General features: G+C 49.7%; 1 protein-coding gene across 4 annotated transcripts in view; it reads right to left on the minus strand.

The window, feature by feature from the left end:
• Window positions 1–21,659, minus strand: part of LOC140425413 (probable 2-ketogluconate reductase) — a 92,712-nt gene that overhangs the window by 29,341 nt on the left and 41,712 nt on the right. For all 4 annotated transcript variants that reach the window (XM_072509666.1, XM_072509664.1, XM_072509663.1 and 1 more), the window contains one exon: window positions 5,984–6,362. In XM_072509666.1, coding sequence (XP_072365767.1) covers window positions 5,984–6,359 — 376 coding nt within the window. In that variant the 5' untranslated portion in view covers window positions 6,360–6,362. The remainder of the gene's footprint in view (window positions 1–5,983; window positions 6,363–21,659) is intronic.

Here is a 21,659-nt window from a genome sequence, read left to right on the forward strand (position 1 = left end):
CCCATCAGCGCCCCGAGCATACCCATCACGTATGCACCCGCATCCGATCCCTCACAGCCCTTGGGGAGGCCCACGATCTTCAGGTTCTGCCTCCTGGCTCTGTTCCCCAGCGCTTCAAGCTGCTCCTGCATCCTCCTCTGGCGGGAGTTCAGCTCCTCCACCTCGTGCCCCAGCTCCGTTACCGTGTCCGCCTGGGTGGAGAGCTTCACCTCGACCTCCCTTAGCGCCTTCTCTTGGACCTCCTGTGCCTCGACCATTCGGTCCATCACCGCCCTCATCGGGTCCAACGTGTCCCTCTTCAGTTCGGTGAAACAGTTCCTAAAAAACTCCATCTGTTGCTCCCTTGGCCAGTGAGCCTCCGCTTCCTGGTCCCTGCCATCCGCCATGCTTCGCCGCCAGGTCTGGGGTCCCCGCTGCTCCTGCTTCGATCTTTGCCGCTCCACTCGACCACTTCTGGTCCAACCGTCCATACCCCGGGAGGAAACCCTCTTCCTTTCGTCTCCTCCATCGATTCAGGTCGCCAGGTCCCAAAAAACCCTGTGAAACAGGACCGCTTGCCCATCGCGGGCGGGAGCGATCCGACCTGCGACCTGCTTCCTCGTGGCGCCACCGGAAGTCACTGAACTTTTATATTGATGGCAAGGAAAATGCCGGCTGCAATTCTGGACGTCCTGACTGCACCGGAATACCCCGGCTTGAGAGGGAGATCGGTAGGATTTTACTGCTTTTTGGAAGGCTAGAGGCCTTGGGCGCAGGGGTACCAAACGGATGCAGTATGTGATCCAGGTACCATTGGAGATGACCGATTAAAAGGTAATACTCCTGACTACCTGCGGGACCCCAACATTTAGCGTAACCAAGAGCCTCACCTACCTGGCGGCCTCGTGGATCTTTGGTGAGCTCATGGAACTTCTTGCAAATCATTACGACCCTGAGCCGTCGGTAATAAGGCAGAGATACCGGTTCAATATGGCTGGACGAACACCTAGGAAATTGGTTATGGAATTTGTGACGCGCCTTCGCAAGTTAGCTGAACATTGTGACTTCAGCCCTTACCTCCCTGAAATCTTAGGAGATCGTTTGGTGTGTGGCATTAACACTATGGCGACGCAAAGGAAGCTGTGAGTGGAGCCAGCCTTGGACCTGAACAAGGTCATTCTCCCACAAGAATGCGGAAAAGGGGGGTCCAGGAGCTCCAGGGTTCCACGGATTACAGCCCAGGAACTCCAGTACTCCATGGATTACAGCCCAGGAACTCCAGGATTCCATGGATTACAGCCCAGGAGCTCCAGGGTTCCAGCCCAGGATCATAGAATCATCATAGAATTTACAGTGCAGAAAGAAGCCATTCGGCCCATCGAGTCGACACCAGTTCTTGGAAAGAGCACCTTACCCAAGCTCACACACCCATCCTATCCCCATAACTCAGTAACCCCACCCAACACTAAGGGCAATTTTGGACACTAAGGGCAATTTAGCATGGCCAATCCACCTAACCTGCACATCTTTGGACTATGGGAGGAAACTGGAGCACCCGGAGGAAACCCATGCACACATGGGGAGAACGTGCAGATTCCGCACAGACAGTGACCCAAGCCGGGAATGGAACCTGGGACCCTGGAGCTGTGAAACAATTGTGCTAACCACTATGATATGTTCCATGGATTACAGCGTACATAGCGTTGGCTGCCCACCCCTCAAGGACAGGGCTCACGTCACCCAATCACCACCAAAACAACATCATGGTCAGACCCAATGGCCATGGGTCACCATAGCCTGACTGGACATCTCCCCGGAGGACAGTGAGGTGTACCCACAATAGTCCTGCACTTGCCGTTGCTGGAACTGTGGTGGTCAAGGCTACCAGAATTAACAGCAAACGCGTTGCCCTAGCCAGGTGACACAAGCGTCCATGCCAGGGCTTTGCACATTGCCCCGCCCAAGGAAGACCCAATACAGTTAAACTACATCACGGCCCCACAAACTAGCCTAAATTAAAATAAAGCTACAAGTCAACGGTCACCCCTGGACATGAAAATTAATACGGGGACTGCCATCTCTATTATCGGACAACAAAAGTTCCGCTTGGGAATCCTGAATGCGGGCTCGAGGGATACCAAGGCCTGGCTGGCAACATTCATCAGGGAACCATCCCATCATCGGGACCATGGTGACCCCGGTTACCCACAGACAACAGCCAGTTCGGTTACCACTGGTAGTGGTACAAGGACCAGAGCCCAGCCTCCTAGGCCGTGATTGATCACAAAGACTCGGCATGGACTGGCAACAAATCATCCAGATGGGTACCGATCGTTTGTACGAAATCCTTGGAAAGTATCCGGACGTTTTCCAGGAGGCCTGGAACAATAAAGGAGGCCAATGCAAAAAGCTATGTTGACCCAGAGACCCAGCCCAAATATTTCAGGGCTCGGCTGGTCCCATACTCCCTGCTTATGAAAGTGGATGACGAACTGAGCTGGCAGGAGAACTTGGACATCATATGCATGGTCAGGTTCGCAGAGTGGGCTGCGCCAGTGGTCCCGGTGTTGAAGCCAGACAAGTCCGTCACCTGTGTGCTGATGACAGTAAACATGGCATCCTGCTTGGACCGGTACCCCATGCATAGAAGATCCGTATGCAAAGTTGGCCAGGGGTCACTCATTTACGAAGTTTGACATGCGCCACACGTACCAACGGTTGGAGTTAGATGCATTGTCATGAAAATAGTCACCATTAACACCCACATGGGCTGACGGGTACACTTGGCTTCCATTCGGGGTGTCATCAGGCTGTGTGATTTTCCAGTGGGTAATGGAAAACATCCTCCAACGGCGGCTCTTTACCTGGACGATGTGCACATTACAGGAGCCACTGATACGGAACACCTGGGAGACCTAGAAGAGCCATTGACGATATATATTCATGATTTAGATGAGGGAGTAAAATGTAAAATGTCCAAATTTGCAGATGACCTCAAGTTGGATGGGAGGGTGAGCTGTGAGGAGGATGCAGAGATCCTTCAGTGTGATTTGGGCAAGTTGAGTGAGTGAGCAAATGAATGGCAAATGCAGTATAATTTGGATACATGCAAGTTTATCCATTTTCATAGCAAAATTGAGAAGTCAGACTATTATCTGAATGGTCATAAATTAGGAGAGGGGAATGTGTCTCGTGCACCAGTCACTGAAAGTAAGAATGCAGGTACAACTGGCGGTAAAGAAGGCAAATGATCTGGCCTTCATTGCGAGAGGATTTGAGTACAGGTGTAGAGATGTCTTGCTGCAATTTTACAAGGCCTTGGTGAGGCCACACCTGGAACATTGTGTGTAGTTTTGGTCTCCTTATCTGAGGAAGAACATTGTTGCTCTAGAGGGAGTGCAGCAAAGGTTTATCAGACTGATTTCTGGTATGGCTGGCCTGACGTACGAGGAAAGATTGAATCAGTTAGGACTATATTCGCTGGAGTTCAGAAGACTGAGGGGGGAGGAGGGGTATCTCATAGAAACCTATAAAATTCTAACAACTGGAAAGGGTAGATGCAGGAAAGATGTTCCCAATTGTGGGCATGTCCAGAACCAGAGGGTCACCGTCTGAGGATACAGGTCCATTTAGGACAGAGATGAGGAGAAATTTCTTACGGCCAGAGTGGTGAGCCTGTGGAGTTCGTTACACAGGAAGTAGTTGAGGTAAAAATACTGTGGGCGGGAATCTCCGTCCAGCGACGCAGGAATCATGAAATACGATCGGGCGGAGAATTTGGCATTAACCGGAAATAGAGGTTGGTGCCAGACGCTGAACGGAACGCCATGCTCCGGTCCCTCGACAGTGGCTTAATGCGTTCTGTGCCACTCGCCGGCATGAGCATGCAGATTGTACAGTAAAGGCTGTTGGCATATAATTAACAGACCAGTGGTTAAATTAAACACCAACAATAGTTTTCAGAGTCATTTATAAAGAAATTAGGCTCTCCTTTTACAATCCAAATATTATAAGTGTCTACTGCACAGTTAAAATATCATATCCACAAGAGAAATAAAGTTTGGTTACTGTCATGGGAGTGTCCCTTTAAGAAATGTTTTTGTCTTATCACATGGCTTCAGTGATGTCATTGTGTGGCTGGAGCTGGGCTGTGGCCCTGGGAGTTGGTTTTACTTTCACTTTGTGTTTGAACTGGTTTTGTTCTGCACAGGTTGAAAGAAGGTTTTTTCTCTATCTGCATTTTAAAAGCTGTTTCCAGAGTGTTTGATAGCTTGAAAAGAAACAACTGTTTGCTGGAAGAAATTCAAATCTGCTGTTTTGGAAAGGGAACAGGAGCATCCATACCAGGTCTTGAGTGCTATGTGCTGGGACACCCCTTTGAAAAGGGTTTTCTGGTTTATGGGATCTTGTTATTAAATTGGAACAGCTAAAGAGGGAATTTATTAAGGGTTATACATAGAGTAATGTAGCTGTGTGGGGTATTTATGTTGGTAGTTGATAAAAATGCTTACTGTGTGTGTTTTTGATTAAAATGCTTACGGCCTCTGTTGAATAACACCTGAAAGGCAGGCCCTTGTGCTCATTGTAACCAAAATCAATAACCATTTGAAGGTCAGGTGAACTCCATGATATAATTTGGCATTTTCTAAATTCTGGCCTCTAACAACTTGGGGGCTCGTGGGATAAAAGTCTATCTTTCGTGATTTGGTTGGCTTAGTAAACTTAACGACAGTGAGGGGTGAGCATATTTGTGTTTGCTTTTCAGGTGGTGTCATTCCAGTTTAAGTAGGGAGTGTGTTGTGGACAATGGCTCATTCAGAGACTCAGAAGTTTTTGGGGTGGAGAAGGTCACACACAGTTCCACACAAACAGACTAAAAAAAGGCTTTTAGATTTGGCAAAAGCATTGCCGTTAACATTACCTGACAAAATATGAAAAGAGGTAATTGCGGCGGTAGCTGAGCATATAAAATTGCCCGAGACACAGTCAGAATCATTGGAAATGGCAAGAATTCAATTACAGATCAAGCAGTTTAAACATGAAAAAGAATTAAAGCAGCTTGAATACGAAGAAAGGGAATACCAAAATCAATAAACAGTTGTAGGTCAGGCGATATACTTTGGAGTTTTCTAAACCCAGGCCCATAACAGTTACATACAATGCTCCTATATCATAGAATTTACAGTGCAAAAGAAGGCCATTCAGCCCATCGAGTCTGCATCGGTCCTTGGAAAGAGCGTCCCACTTCAGCCCACCTCCCTTAACCTTATTCTTTGGAAACCAAGGGCAATGTAGTATGGCCAATCCACCTAACCTGCACATCTTTGGACTGTGGGGGGACACCGGAGCATCCGGAGGAAATCCATGCAGATACGGGGAGAACGTGCAAACTCCGTACAGGCAGTGGCCCAAGCCGGGAATCGAACCTGGGACCCTGGAGCTGTGAAGCAACGTTGCTAACCATCAATGTTGGAGAGGGCAGGTGGAGGGAGGAAAAACAATCGGGGGGGGGGGGGGGTGGGTGGGGGAGGCCTCATATTGGCACTGGAGACCAGGAAAAAGGCGCACACCCTCCTGCCCTTCACTCGTCAGGAGCCTGCAGGACTGCACTTTGGGCGCTGGTCTCTCCCTCCACCTGTTCAATTTGAGTGGCAACGTGATGAGCTCTGGAGTGTCCTTAAGGTACCTTCCTGCCCAATCAAATGGCTTGCCTGCCTCAGAACCTGCCACCTGGAGGGGCATTAAATTCCACCTGTTGTGTTCAAGGAGCAGCGGAATTTATCAATTATTTTCAAAAAGAGTTAGAAAGGGCTTCAAAAAAGCCAGCGAATGTGGTTAGTCTATGAATAGTCTATTTCTGTGCTGTAAAATTCAATGATTCCAACCTGTACGTTTTGTATTTATTAAATCACACCCTAACATTGATGTTAAACCACAAAAGTTATTTTCCAAAAGACAGCTCTTATCCTTTATGCACATTTTTCATTTTCTGTCCCCATCTTACCTTCCAGTATATTCCTGGCAGATGCCAACATTAAAGCCATGCCCATTTCAGCCGTAGCATTGTCCACCACATGAGGAGTGTTGGCCACCTTCACCCCAAAACTATAGATCAACGGTAGATTGAGATGGTCCACACCAACTCCATGGTTTACAACGATCTTCAACTGGGGTAGAGATTTCAGAAGGTTTTCGTCTATCGTGGGAGAAGATTGCCATCCAAAAAGGACCTGGATTTTATTAGCAAGCTGCTTCGTGTTTTTCAGGAATTCTTCATAATGGATGATGTTGAAATATTTCTTGATGATCTCTTCATACCTTTTTGGTATACCTTCTGTTTCATGAATTTTGGAGACTAAAACATGAACCCGTTCACTCATTGTCTGTGGAGGTAAAAGAAAGACAACAGTGTTCTGTGAATGATTTATATATTATGTTGCTCGATATTCTTCTCCACATTTTCCTACCACTTCTGATACATCATGCATACACCCACCAGACTGCGAGCTATAAGGGCTTGACTCACCCATCATGGCCTCAGGGATGCAAGGTTGGGAAGCAGGACGAGGAACAAAATTTGAAACTTGAACATCTAGTTGGCTCCCCAACACATTCCCACACCCCTAAGCACTCTTGCCGGAGGCAAGGCCACTGTCACAGAGGATATCTGTCTGGCACTGGTGGGTAGTCAATTAGACCAATTGAGGAACCAATTAGGGGCAGGTTTCTGACGTCTCGGGAACTAACTGCTGTCAGAGCACCCCGCCCGCCGATGCAGAAGGCTGGAGAATCATCAGTGTGTCCCATCACTAGCCCCATGAATGCACCGCTAAGAACACAGTCTCCTCAGAAACCTGTCCTTAATTCGATAGTGAATGTGAAGACGACCTCTTAATTGGCTGCCTAATGGAAGAGTCGAGCCTTCATTCGACTTCTGACCCATGTGGGACTGGGACTCGGAAATTATCTCAACTATTGAAACCTTTCAAAGGGCAGAAGATTCTGCGCAAAATGAGTCACTTTGTGACCAATCTGCTGAATATGTTACCCATGGAGTGAGTCAGTCAAGGGCTGATCTTTCCTTGTGATGAAACAAATCTTTCCTACAATGTGCTGCTCAGCTAGCATCTGATTTAACTAACTAAAACTGCAAAGTAAAACTATATTTACATAGAAAATAGATGCAGGAGTAGGTCCTCTTTAGCCGCAAGGGCCAGGCCAGCTCCCTCTTGAATATATGCAACAAACTGGCCCCAACTGCTCTCTGTGATGAAGAATTCCACAAGTTCAGAACTCTGAGAGAAGAAGTTCTTACTCATCTGATTCCTGAATGGCTTACTCCTTATTCTGAGGGTTTGACCTAGTTCTGGACGCCCCTGACATCGGGAACATTCTTCCCGCATCTAGCCTGTCCAGTCCCAGCAGGATTTTATATGTTTCTCTGAGAACCCCTCTCATTCTTCTGTAATCCAGTGACTACAAGCTCAGTCAATCCAGTCTTGGATGTCAGGGTCTGTCCTGCCACCCCAGGAATTGGTCTGGTGAACCTTCGCTGGACACCCTCAATAGCAAAAATGTCCTTCCTCAAATAAGGAGTTCAAAACTGCACATAATACTGAAGGTGTGGCCATACCAAGGCCCTGTATAACTGCAGCAAGACATCCCTACTCCTATACTCAATCCTCTCACTATGAAGGCCACCAACCATTAGCTTTCCTCACCACCTGCTGAACCTGCATGCCAACCTTCAGCGACTGTTCCACCATGACACCCAGGTCTCGTTGAACTTCTCTTTTTCTCAAATTGCCACCATTCAGATAATAATCTGCCTTCCTGTTTTTGCCACCAAAGTGGATAATCTCACATTCACCCACATTATATTGTATTTGCCAAGTATTTGTTCACTCAGCCAGCCTGTCCAATTCACCCTTCAGCCTCTTTACATCCTCCTCACAACACACCCAGCTTTGTGTCATCTGCAAATTTGGAGATATTTCATACAATTCTTCGTCCAAATCATTAATGTGGTCCCAGCACTGAATCCTGCGGTGCCCTACTCGTCATTGCCTGCCACTCTGAAAAGGACCCGTTTTTTTCCATTCTCTGCTTCTGTCTGTCAATCAGTTCTCTATCCATGCCAATACATTACCCCCAATACCATGAACAAAGAACAAAGAAATGTACAGCATAGGAACAGGCCCTTCGGCCCTCCAAGCCCGTGCCGACCATGCTGCCCGACTAAACTACAATCTTCTACACTTCCTGGGTCCGTATCCCTCTATTCCCATCCTATTCATGCATTTGTCAAGATGCCCCTTAAATGTCACTATCGTCCCTGCTTCCACCACCTCCTCCGGTAGCGAGTTCCAGGCACCCACTACCCTCTGCGTAAAAAACTTGCCTCGTACATCTACTCTAAACCTTGCCCCTCTCACCTTAAACCTATGCCCCCTAGTAATTGACCCCTCTACCCCGGGGAAAAGCCTCGGACTATCCACTCTGTCTATGCCCCTCATAATTTTGTAGACCTCTATCAGGTCGCCCCTCAACCTCCTTCGTTCCAGTGAGAACAAACCGAGTTTATTCAACCGCTCCTCATAGCTAATGCCCTCCATACCAGGCAACATTCTGGTAAATCTCTTCTGCACCCTCTCTAAAGCCTCCACATCCTTCTGGTAGTGTGGCGACCAGAATTGAACACTATACTCCAAGTGTGGCCTAACTAAGGTTCTATACAGCTGCAACATGACTTGCCAATTCTTATACTCAATGCCCCGGCCAATGAAGGCAAGCATGCCGTATGCCTTCTTGACTACCTTCTCCACCTGTGTTGCCCCTTTCAGTGACCTGTGGACCTGTACTCCTAGATCTCTTTGACTTTCAATACTCTTGAGGGCTCTACCATTCACTGTATATTCCCTACCTGCATTAGACCTTCCAAAATGCATTACCTCACATTTGTCCGGATTAAACTCCATCTGCCATCTCTCCGCCCAAGTCTCCAAACAATCTAAATCCTGCTGTATCCTCTGACAGTCCTCATCGCTATCCGCAATTCCACCAACCTTTGTGTCGTCTGCAAACTTACTAATCAGACCAGTTACATTTTCCTCCAAATCATTTATATATACTACAAACAGCAAAGGTCCCAGCACTGATCCCTGTGGAACACCACTGGTCACAGCCCTCCAATTAGAAAAGCATCCTTCCATTGCTACTCTCTGCCTTCTATGACCTAGCCAGTTCTGTATCCACCTTGCCAGCTCACCCCTGATCCCGTGTGACTTCACCTTTTGTACTAGTCTACCATGAGGGACCTTGTCAAAGGCCTTACTGAAGTCCATAGAGACAACATCCACTGCCCTACCTGCATCAATCATCTTAGTGACCTCCTCGAAAAACTCTATCAAGTTAGTGAGACACGACCTCCCCTTCACAAAACCATGCTGCCTCTCACCAATACGTCCATTTGCTTCCAAATGGGCGTAGATCCTGTCTCGAGGAATTCTCTCTTTAATTTTTAATTTAGTGAGCTTTAATTTTGCTCACTAATCTCTTGTGTGGGACCTCGTAAAAAAGCCTTTTGAAAGTCCAGATACACAACATCCACTGGTTCACCCTTGTCCACTCTACTGGTCACATCCTCAAAAAAATTCCAGAAGATTTGTCAAGAATGATCTCCCTTTAGTGAATCCATGCTTACTTAGACCGATCCTGTCCCCGCTTCCCAAATGCTCAGTTATTTTATCTTTAATAATTGACTCCAGAATGTTCCCCACCACAGATGTCAGGCTAACCGGTCTATAATTCCCTCCTTTTTTCTCTCTCTCCTTTTTGAAAAAGTGAGGTTACTTTAGCTACCCTTTAATCCATTGGAAATTTTCCAGGGTCTATAGAATGCTGGAAAATGATCACCAATGCGTCCTCTATTTCTAGGACCACTTCCTTAAGACTGCATCAGGCCCTGGGGACTCATCGGGTTTTAATCTCATCAATTCCCCGAATACAATTTCCTGACTAATAAGGATTTCCTTCAGTTCCTCCTTCATGCTGAACCCGCTGTTCCCTAGTATTTTCGGAAGGTTATTTGTGCGCTCCTTAGTGAAGACAGACACAAAGGCCAGGATTCTCCGACCACCGCCTGGCCGGAGAATCGAGAATGCCCGGGGGGCGTCGCGAATGCCGCCCCGCCGAAGGCTGCCCTATTCTCTGGCGCCATTTTTCGGGGGTCGGCCACCGTCTCCCCCGGCGATTCTCCGGGCCCCGAAGTGCCGAGTGGCCGTCCAGTTTTGGCAAGTCCCGCCGGTGTGAATTATTCACCTCACGCACGGCGGGACCTGACAGGTAAGTGTGCGGGGGCGGTCTGGAGGGGGGCGCGGGGGGATCCGACCCCGGGGGGGGGGGGCCTCCACGGTGGCCTGGCCCGCGATTGGGGCCTACCGATCCTGCGGGTGGGCTGTTTCTGTGGGGGCCTTCTTTCCTCCACGCTGGGCCCCTGTAGGGCTCCGGGGGCCGGCGCGGAGAAGAGAACCCCCGCGCATGCGTGGAAATATGCCGGCCAGTCTGCACATGTGCAGAAATACGCCAGCCGGTCACGCATGCGCGGAAATACGCTGGCCGGTCTGCGCATGCACGGAAATAGGCCCGCCGGTCCCCGCATGCGCGAGATCATGCTGGCCGTTCCGCACATGCGCGAACTCGCGCCGGCCCTTCGGCGTGGCTGGAGCGGTGCCAACCACTCCGGCGTCAACCTAGCCCCCAAAGGTTTGGAGAATTCCTTCCTTTCGGGGGCTGTTAACGCCGGGGCTGTTAACGCCAGAGTGGTTGGCGCCGGTTTTCCCGCCGGCGTGGGGACTTAGTCCCCAGAAGGGAGAATCCCGCCCAAAGTATTTGTTCAACTGGTCTGCCATCTCTTTGTTGCCCATTATGAATTCCCCTGATTCTACCTGTAAGGGACCTACATTTGTCTTCACCAGACTCTTCACATATCTAGAGAAGCTTTTGCAGTTAGTTTTTGTTTTATGGAAGCTTACTCTCGTATTTTATTTTCCCTTTCTGAATTTAATCCTCTGTATTCCTCTGCTGAATTTTAAATTTCTCCAAGACCTCAGGCTTGCTGCTTTTTCTGGCCAATTTATATGCCTCCTCTTTGGCTTAAACACTTTCTCGGATTTCTTTTGTTAGCCATGGTTGAGCCACCTTCCCCGCCTTACACTTGCACCAGACAGGGATGTACATTTGTTGAAGTTCATCCATGTGTTCTTTAAATGTCTGTCATTGCCTGTCAACCCCTTCAATATCCTTTGCCAGCTTATCCTAGCCAATGCACGTCTCATTCCATCCAAGTTATCTTTCTTTAAGTTCAGGACCCTAGTCGCAGACATAACTGTGTCACTTTGCATCTTAATGAATAATTCTACCACATTATGGTCACTCTTCCCTAAAGGATCTCACACCATAGAACATAGAAAATACAGCACAGAACAGGCCCTTCGGCCCACGATGTTGTGCCGAACCTTTGTCCTAGATTAATCATAGATTATCATTGAATTTACAGTGCAGAAGGAGGCCATTCGGTCCTTTGAGTCTGCACCGGCTCCTGGAAAGAGCACCCTACCCAAACTCAACACCTCCACCCAACACCAAGGGCAATTTTGGACATTAAGGGCAATTTATCATTGGCCAATTCACCTAACCTGCACATCTTTGGACTGTGGGAGGAAACCGGAGCACCCGGAGGAAACCCACGCAGACACGGGGAGGACGTGCAGACTCCGCACAGACAGTGACCCAAGCCGGAATCGAACCTGGGACCCTGGAGCTGTGAAGCATTGTGCTATCCACAATGCTACCGTGCTGCCCTTAAGAACAAATAAATCTACACTATATCATTTTACCGTAATCCATGTACCTATCCAATAGCTGCTTGAAGGTCCCTAATGTTTCCGACTCAACTACTTCCACAGGCAGTGCATTCCATGCCCCCACTACTCTCTGGGTAAAGAACCTACCTCTGATATCCCTCCTCTATCTTCCACCTTTCACCTTAAATTTATGTCCCCTTGTAATGGTTTGTACCACCCGGGGAAAAAGTCTCTGACTGTCTACTCTATCTATTCCCCTGATCATCTTATAAACCTCTATCAAGTCGCCCCTCATCCTTCTCCGTTCTAATGAGAAAAGGCCTAGCGCCCTCAACCTTTCCTCGTAAGACCTACTCTCCATTCCAGGCAACATCCTGGTAAATCTTCTTTGCACCTTTTCCAAAGCTTCCACATCCTTCCTAAAATGAGGCGACCAGAACTGTACACAGCACTCCAAATGTGGCCTTACCAAAGTTTTGTACAGCTGCATCATCACCTCACCATAATGTTGCTAATTAGTGCTCTCTCATTACACAATACCCAGTCTAGGTTGGCCTGCTCTCTAGTTGGTTCCTCAACACCTTGGTCGAAAAAAACCATTCCTTATACATTCCAGGAAATCCTCCTCAATTGCATTGCTACCAGCTTGATTTGCCCAATCAATATGCAGATTGAAGTCACCCATAATAACTGCTGTACCCTTACTGCACGCATCTCTAATTTCCTGTTTGATGCCATCATGGTAGCACAGTGATTCACACTGTTGCTTCCCTGCGCCAGGGTCCCAGGTTCGATTCCCGCTTGGGTCACTGTGTGTGTGGGGCGTCTGCACGTTCTCCCTGTGTCTGTGTGGGTTTCCTCCGGGTGCTCCGGTTTCCTCCCCCAAGTCCCGAAAGACGTGCTTGTTAGATGAATTGGACAATCTGAATTCTCCCTCAGTGTACCCGAACAGGTGTCGGAGTGTGGCGACCAGGGGATTTTCACGGTAACTTCATTTCAGTGTTAATGTAAGCCTACTTGTGACAATAAAGATTATTATCCACAACCTCACAACTACTGATTGGTGGTCTGTACACAACTACCACCAATGCCTTTTGCCCTTTGGTGTTCTGCAGCTCCACTCGTACAGATTCCACATCGTTCAGGCTAATGTCCTTCCTTACTATTGCGTTAATCTCCTCTTTAACCAGCCATGCTACCCCACCTCCCTTTCCTTTCCTTCTTTCTTTCCTGAATATTGAATACCCCTGGATGTTGAGTTCTCATCCTTGGTCACCCTGGAGCCAGGTCTCCGCGATCCCAATCACATCATATCCGTTAAATATTTGTCATGTTTATTTTACCCTGTATTTCACTGCTTTGGTACGTATTATTATTCTGTTTGGTGTACTTCTATTCTCTGCTTTTTAACTTTATACAAAATGGAGGAAGAAAATGATTCACAAAACACAGGAGGAGGTGATAATACAGATTGCAACTAAGATATGTAAGAGGTGATTGTAGGTGCAGAAATGAGATCTAGAATGTAATATAGATTTGCACAAATTGAATGTTGACGTAAGTCTCAGTGACATTCCGATTCAGGCAAGGGACAAGTTGTTATGTTAATGGGTGAGTAATCCAGTGGCATGGAATAATAATCTAACGGAAATGAGCTCAAATTCATATTGATTTTTAAAAAGATTGAGAGGTGACTTAATAGAGTTAGAACATAGAACATTACAGTGCAGTACAGGCCCTTCGGCCCTCGATGTTGCGCCGACCTGTGAAATCACTCTAAAGCCCATCTACACTATTCCCTTATCGTCCATATGCCTATCCAATGACCATTTGAATGCCCTTAGTGTTGGCGAGTCCACTACTGTTGCAGGCAGGGCATTCCACGCCCTTACTACTATCTGAGTAAAAAACCTACCTCTGACATCTGTCTTATATCTATCTCCCCTCAATTTAAAGCTATGTCCCCTCGTGCTAGACATCACGATTCGAGGATCACTGTCCACCCTATCTAATCCTCTGATCATCTTGTATGCCTCAATTAAGTCACCTCTTAACCTTCTCTCACGAAAACAGCCTCAAGTCCCTCAGCCTTCCCTCATAAGATCTTCTCTCCATACCAGGCAACATTCTGGTAAATCTCCTCTGCACCCTTTCCAATGCTTCCACATCCTTCCTATAATGCGGCGACCAGAATTGCACGCAATACTCCAAATGCGGCCGCACCAGAGTTTTGTACAGCTGCAACATGACCTCATGGCTCCGAAACTCAATCCCTCTACCAATAAAAGCTAATACACCGTACGGCTTTTAAAAAAAAAAATATATTTATTAAGAATTTTAACTCAGTTTTTCACCCTTACAAACAACAAGCCCCCCGCCCCCCCCGGAACAAAAAGAAAGAAAGCACACATAGCAAGACATGAACATGGTAAATCGATATGATACAGAGCTTTGTACATTGGATTCCTCCCGTACATGTCAGTTTTCCAGATCCTCCATGTATTTTCTTGCTCAAATACCCCCCAAATAAACCCCCCTTCGCCCTCCCTCCCTCCTCCCCCCCACAAGACATCCATCCCCCCCCCCCCCCCCCCCCCCCGGGTTGCTGCTGCTGCTGGCCGACCTTCATCTAACGCTCCGCGAGATAGTCTAGGAACGGTTGCCACCGCCTGTAGAACCCCTGCGCAGACCCTCTCAAGGCAAACCTTATCCTCTCCAACTTGATAAACCCTGCCATATCATTTATCCAGGCCTCCACGCTGGGGGGCTTCGCCTCCTTCCACATTAGCAAGATCCTTCGCCGGGCTACTAGGGACGCAAAGACTGGAATGCCGTCCTCTTTCGCCTCCTGCACTCACGGCTCATCCACTACTCCAAATAGTGCTAGCCCCCAGCTTGGCTTGACCAGGACATTGACCACCTTAGATATTGTTCCTGCCACTCCCTTCCAGAACCCCTCCAGTGCCGGGCATGACCAGAACATATGGACATGGTTCGCCGGGCTTCCCGAGCACCTCCCACATCTATCCTCCACCCCAAAGAACCTACTCAGCCTCGTCCTTCTGGTGAACCACCTTGAATTGTATCAGGCTAAGCCTGGCACACGAGGAAGAGGAATTAACCCTACTTAGGGCGTCAGCCCACAGTCCCTCCTCAATCTCCTCCCCCAGCTCCTCTTCCCATTTACCTTTCAGCTCCTCTACCAAAGCCTCCCCCTCTTCTTTCATCTCCTGGTATATCGCCGACACCTTGCCCTCCCCGACCCATACACCCGAGATCACCCCGTCTTGAATCTCCTGTGCCGGGAGCAACGGGAATTCCCTCACCTGTCGCCTCACAAACGCCCTCACCTGCATGTATCTGAAAGCATTTCCCGGGGGTAGCCCAAACTTCTCCTCCAGTGCCCCTCGGCTCGCAAACGTCCCATCAATGAACAGGTCCCCCATTCTTCTAATCCCTGCTCGATGCCAGCTCTGAAACCCCCCCTCGTCCATCCTCCCTGGGACCATCCGATGGTTACCCCTGATCGGGGACCACACCGAGGCTCCCATTGCACCCCTGTGCCGTCTCCACTGGCCCCAGATCTTTAGCGTTGCCGCCACCACCGGACACGTGGTGTACCTTGTTGGCGAGAGCGGCAGCGGTGCCGTCACCAGCGCCCCCAGGCTCGTTCCTTTGCAGGACGCCATCTCTTTTTAAAAAAATATTTTATTGAAAATTTTTGGTCAACCATCACAGTACATTGTGTACCCTTTACACAATAATATAACAGTATAAGTAACAATGACCTGTTTTATAAACAAAGAATAAATAATATATAACTAAAACTAAATGGCAACTGCCTTGTCTCAGATAAACACTCTCCAAAAATATGATTTAACAGTCCAATATACAATTATTTATAGCAACGACCTATACATATTATACATATATATTAACAACCCCGAGAGTCCTTCTGGTTCCTCTCTCCCCCCCCCCCCCCCCTCCGCCTGGGCTGCTGCTGCTGCCTTCTTCTTTTCCATTCCCTCTATCTTTCTGTGAGGTATTCGACGAACGATTGCCACCGCCTGGTGAACCCTTGAGCCGATCCCCTTAGGACGAACTTAATCCGTTCCAGCTTTATAAACCCTGCCATGTCATTTATCCAGGTCTCCACCCCCGGGGGCTTGGCTTCCTTCCACATCAACAGTATCCTGCGCCGGGCTACTAGGGACGCAAAGGCCAAAACATCGGCCTCTCTCGCCTCCTGCACTCCCGGCTCTTGTGCAACCCCAAATATAGCCAAACCCCAGCTTGGTTCGACCTGGACCCCCACTACTTTCGAAAGCACCTTTGTCACCCCCACCCAGAACCCCTGTAGTGCCGGACATGACCAGAACATGTGGGTGTGATTCGCTGGGCTTCTCGAGCATCTCGCACACCTATCCTCTACCCCAAAAAATTTACTGAGCCGTGCTCCAGTCATATGCGCCCTGTGTAACACCTTAAATTGAATCAGGCTTAGCCTGGCACACAAGGACGATGAGTTTACCCTACTTAGGGCATGCGCCCACAGCCCCTCCTCAATCTCCTCCCCCAGCTCTTCTTCCCATTTCCCTTTCAGCTCATCTACCATAACCTCCCCCTCGTCCCTCATTTCCCTATATATATCTGACACCTTACCGTCCCCCACCCATGTCTTTGAGATCACTCTGTCCTGCACCTCATGCGTCGGGAGCTGCGGGAATTCCCTCACCTGTTGCCTCGCAAAAGCCCTCAGTTGCATATACCGGAATGCATTCCCTTGGGGCAACCCACATTTCTCGGTCAGCGCTCCCAGACTTGCGAACTTCCCATCCACAAACAGATCTTTCAGTTGCGTTACTCCTGCTCTTTGCCATATTCCAAATCCCCCATCCATTCTCCCCGGGGCAAACCTATGGTTATTTCTTATCGGGGACCCCACCAAGGCTCCCGTCTTTCCCCTATGCCGTCTCCACTGTCCCCAAATTTTCAAAGTCGCCACCACCACCGGGCTTGTGGTGTATTTCTTCGGTGAGAACAGCAATGGGGCCGTCACCATAGCTTGTAGGCTAGTCCCCCGACAGGACGCCCTCTCCAATCTCTTCCACGCCGCTCCCTCCTCTTCTCCCATCCACTTACTCACCATTGAGATATTGGCGGCCCAGTAGTACTCACTTAGGCTCGGTAGTGCCAGCCCCCCCCTATCCCTACTACGCTGTAAGAATCCCTTCCTCAACCTCGGGGTCTTCCCGGCCCACACAAAACTCATGATACTCTTTTCGATCCTTTTGAAAAAAGCCTTCGTGATCACCACCGGGAGGCACTGAAACACAAAGAGGAATCTCGGGAGGACTACCATTTTAACCGCCTGCACCCTCCCTGCCAGTGACAGGGATACCATGTCCCATCTCTTGAAGTCCTCCTCCATTTGTTCCACCAATCGCGTTAAATTTAACCTATGCAATGTACCCCAATTCTTGGCTATCTGGATCCCCAAGTAACGAAAGTCCCTCGTTACCTTCCTCAGCGGAAAGTCCTCTATTTCTCTGCTCTGCTCCCCTGGATGCACCACAAACAACTCACTTTTCCCCATGTTCAGTTTATATCCTGAGAATTCTCCAAACTCCCGAAGTGTCCGCATTATCTCTGGCATCCCCTCCGCCGGGTCCGCTACATATAACAACAAGTCATCCGCATACAGAGATACCCGGTGTTCTTCTCCTCCTCTAAGTACTCCGCTCCACTTCTTGGAACCCCTCAGTGCTATTGCCAGGGGCTCAATCGCCAGTGCAAACAATAATGGGGACAGAGGGCATCCCTGCCTTGTCCCTCTATGGAGCCGAAAGTATGCAGATCCCCGTCCATTCGTGACCACACTCGCCACTGGGGCCCTATACAACAGCTGCACCCATCCAACATACTCATCTCCAAAACCAAATCTCCTCAGCACCTCCCACAAATAATCCCACTCCACTCTATCAAATGCTTTCTCGGCATCCATCGCCACCACTATCTCCGCTTCCCCCTCTGGTGGGGGCATCATCATTACCCCTAGCAGCCTCCGTATATTCGTATTCAGCTGTCTCCCCTTCACAAACCCAGTTTGGTCCTCATGGACCACCCTCGGGACACAATCCTCTATCCTCATTGCCATTACCTTGGCCAGAATCTTAGCGTCTACATTTAGGAGGGAAATAGGTCTATAGGACCCGCATTGCAGCGGGTCCTTTTCCTTCTTTCGGAGAAGGGATATCGTTGCCTCAGGCATAGTCAGGGGCAGCTGTCCCCTTTCCTTTGCCTCATTAAAGGTCCTCATCAGTAGCGGGGCGAGCAAGTCCACATATTTTCTGTAAAATTCAACTGGGAATCCATCTGGTCCCGGAGCCTTCCCCGCCTGCATGCTCCTAATTCCTTTCACTACTTCCTCTATTTCAATCTGTGCTCCCAGTCCCACCCTTTCCTGCTCCTCCACCTTGGGAAATTCCAGCCGGTCCAGAAAGCCCATCATTCTCTCCCTCCCATCCGGGGGTTGAGCTTCGTATAATTTTTTATAAAATGCCTTGAACACTCCATTCACTCTCTCTGCTCCCCGCTCCATCTCTCCTTCCTCATCCCTCACTCCCCCTATTTCCCTCGCTGCTCCCCTTTTCCTCAATTGGTGGGCCAGCAACCTGCTCGCCTTCTCCCCATATTCGTACTGTACACCCTGTGCCTTCCTCCACTGTGCCTCTGCAGTACCCGTTGTCAGCAAGTCAAATTCTACGTGTAGCCTTTGCCTTTCCCTGTACAGTCCCTCCTCCGGTGCCTGTGCATATTGCCTGTCCACCCTCAGAAGTTCTTGCAGCAACCGCTCCCGTTCCCTACTCTCCTGCTTTCCTTTATGTGCCCTTATTGATATCAGCTCCCCTCTAACCACTGCCTTCAGCGCCTCCCAGACCACTCCCACCTGGACCTCCCCATTATCATTGAGTTCCAAGTACTTTTCAATGCACCCCCTCACCCTTAGACACACACCCTCATCTGCCATTAGTCCCATGTCCATTCTCCAGGGTGGGCGCCCTTCTGTTTCCTCCCCTATCTCCAAGACCACCCAATGTGGAGCGTGATCCGAAATGGCTATAGCCGTATACTCCGTTCCCCTCACCTTCGGGATCAACGCCCTTCCCAAAACAAAAAAGTCTATTCGCGAATAGACTTTGTGGACATAGGAGAAAAACGAAAACTCCTTACTCCTAGGTCTGCTAAATCTCCACGGGTCTACTCCTCCCATCTGCTCCATAAAATCTTTAAGCACCTTGGCTGCTGCCAGCCTCCTTCCAGTCCTGGACCTCGACCTGTCCAGCCCTGGTTCCAACACCGTATTGAAATCTCCCCCCATTACCAACTTTCCCACTTCTAGGTCCGGGATGCGTCCTAGCATACGCCTCATAAAATTGGCATCATCCCAGTTCGGGGCATATACGTTTACCAAAACCACCGTCTCCCCCTGTAGTTTGCCACTCACCATCACGTATCTGCCCCCGCTATCCGCCACTATAGTCTTTGCCTCAAACATTACCCGCTTCCCCACTAATATAGCTACCCCCCTGTTTTTCGCATCTAGCCCCGAATGGAACACCTGCCCCACCCAACCTTTGCGTAGTCTCACCTGGTCTATCAGTTTCAAGTGCGTTTCCTGTAACATAACCACGTCTGCCTTAAGTTTCTTAAGCTGTGCGAGTACCCGTGCCCTCTTTATCGGCCCGTTCAGTCCTCTCACGTTCCACGTGATCAGCCGGGTTGGGGGGCTTTTTACCCCCCCCCCTTGTCGATTAGCCATCCCCTTTTTCCAGCTCCTCACCCGGTTCCCACGCAGCTGTGTCCCCCCCAGGCGGTGCCCCCCCGCCCATCCCGCCCCATACCAGCTCCCCCCTCTCCCCAGCAGCAGCAGCCCAATAATTCCCCCCTCCCCCCCCCCCCCCCCGCTAGATCCCCCACTAGCGTAGTTACACCCCCCATGTTGCTCCCAGAAGTCAGCAAACTCTGGCCGACCTCGGCTTCCCCCCGTGACCTCGGCTCGCACCGTGCGACATCCCCTCCTTCCTGCTTCCCTATTCCCGCCATGATTATCATAGCGCGGGAACCAAGCCTGCGCTTCCCCCTTGGCCCCGCCCCAATGGCCAACGCCCCATCTCCTCCACCTCCTTTCCTCCCCCCACCACCACCTGTGGAAGAGAGAAAAGTTACCACATCGCAGGATTAATAACATAAAACTCCTCTTTCCCCCCTTTTTACCCCCCTCTTCGCCCCCCATACTCGCCCCACCACTTTGTTTCAAACATTCTTTTTTTAAAAATTATTATTAAATAACCCGCTCATTCCAATTTTTCTTCCACGAAATAAGTCCACGCCTCATCCGCCGTCTCAAAGTAGTGGTGCCTCCCTTGATATGTGACCCACAGTCTTGCCGGTTGCAGCATTCCGAATTTTATCTTCTTTTAGTGAAGCACCGCCTTGGCCCGATTAAAGCTCGCCCTCCTTCTCACCACCTCCGCACTCCAGTCTTGATATACGCGGATCACCGCGTTCTCCCACTTACTGCTCCGAGTTTTCTTTGCCCATCTAAGGACCATCTCTCTATCCTTAAAACGGAGGAATCTCACCACTATGGCTCTAGGAATTTCTCCTGCTCTCGGTCCTCGCGCCATCACTCGGTATGCTCCCTCCACCTCCAGCGGACCCGCCGGGGCCTCCGCTCCCATTAACGAGTGAAGCATCGTGCTCACATATGCCCCGACGTCCGCTCCCTCCGCACCTTGAGGAAGACCAAGAATCCTTAGGTTGTTCCTCCTCGCGTTGTTCTCCAGCGCCTCCAGCCTTTCCACACATCGTTTATGGTGTGCCTCGTGCATCTCCGTCTTCACCACCAGGCCCTGTATGTCGTCCTCATTCTCGGCAGCCTTTGCCTTCACGACCCGAAGCTCCCGCTCCTGGGTCTTTTGCTCATCCTTTAGTCCTTCGATCGCCTGTAATATCGGGGCCAACAGCTCCTTCTTCATTTCCTTTTTGAGTTCTTCCACGCAGCGTTTCAAGAACTCGTGTTGTTCAGGGCCCCATATTAAACTGCCACCTTCCGACGCCATCTTGGTTTTTGCTTGCCTTCCTTGCCGCTGCTCTAAAGGATCCACCGCAATCCGGCCACCTTCCTCCTTTTTTCATCCGTATCCAGGGGGGATTCCCTTCTGGTTCGCCGCACAGTACTTTTAGCCGTTAAAATTGCCGTTGGGGCTCTTATTAAGAGCCCAAAAGTCCGTTCCACCGGGAGCTGCCAAAACGTGCGACTCAGCTGGTCATCGCCGCACCCGGAAGTCTCAGGACGCCATCTCTAACCTCTTCCATGCTGCCCCTACTCCCTCCATCACCCACTTACGGATCATTGCCACATTGGCTGCCCAGTAGTAGCCGCCCAGGTTCGGCAACGCCAACCCTCCTGTCCCTACTGCGCTCCAGAAACCCCCTCCTTGCCCTCGGGGTCGTATTCGCCCACACAAAACCCATAATACTCCTGCCTACCCTCTTAAAAAAGGCCTTGGTGATTACAATTGGAAGGCACTGGAACACAAAAAGAAACCTCGGGAGGACCACCATTTTGACCGACTGCACTCTACCCGCTAGCGAGAGGGGCAACATGTCCGGTCGTTTGAAGTCCTCCTCCATCTGCCTCGTCAGATTAAGTTTATGTAGGGCCCCCCAACTCCTAGCTATTTGGATCCCCAAGTACCGAAAGCTCCTTTCTGCCCTCCTCAACGGTAGATCGTCTATCCCCCCCTTTCC

The sequence above is a fragment of the Scyliorhinus torazame genome, chromosome 6 (genome assembly GCF_047496885.1).
Source record: "Scyliorhinus torazame isolate Kashiwa2021f chromosome 6, sScyTor2.1, whole genome shotgun sequence".
NCBI classification, from domain to species: Eukaryota; Metazoa; Chordata; class Chondrichthyes; order Carcharhiniformes; family Scyliorhinidae; genus Scyliorhinus; species Scyliorhinus torazame.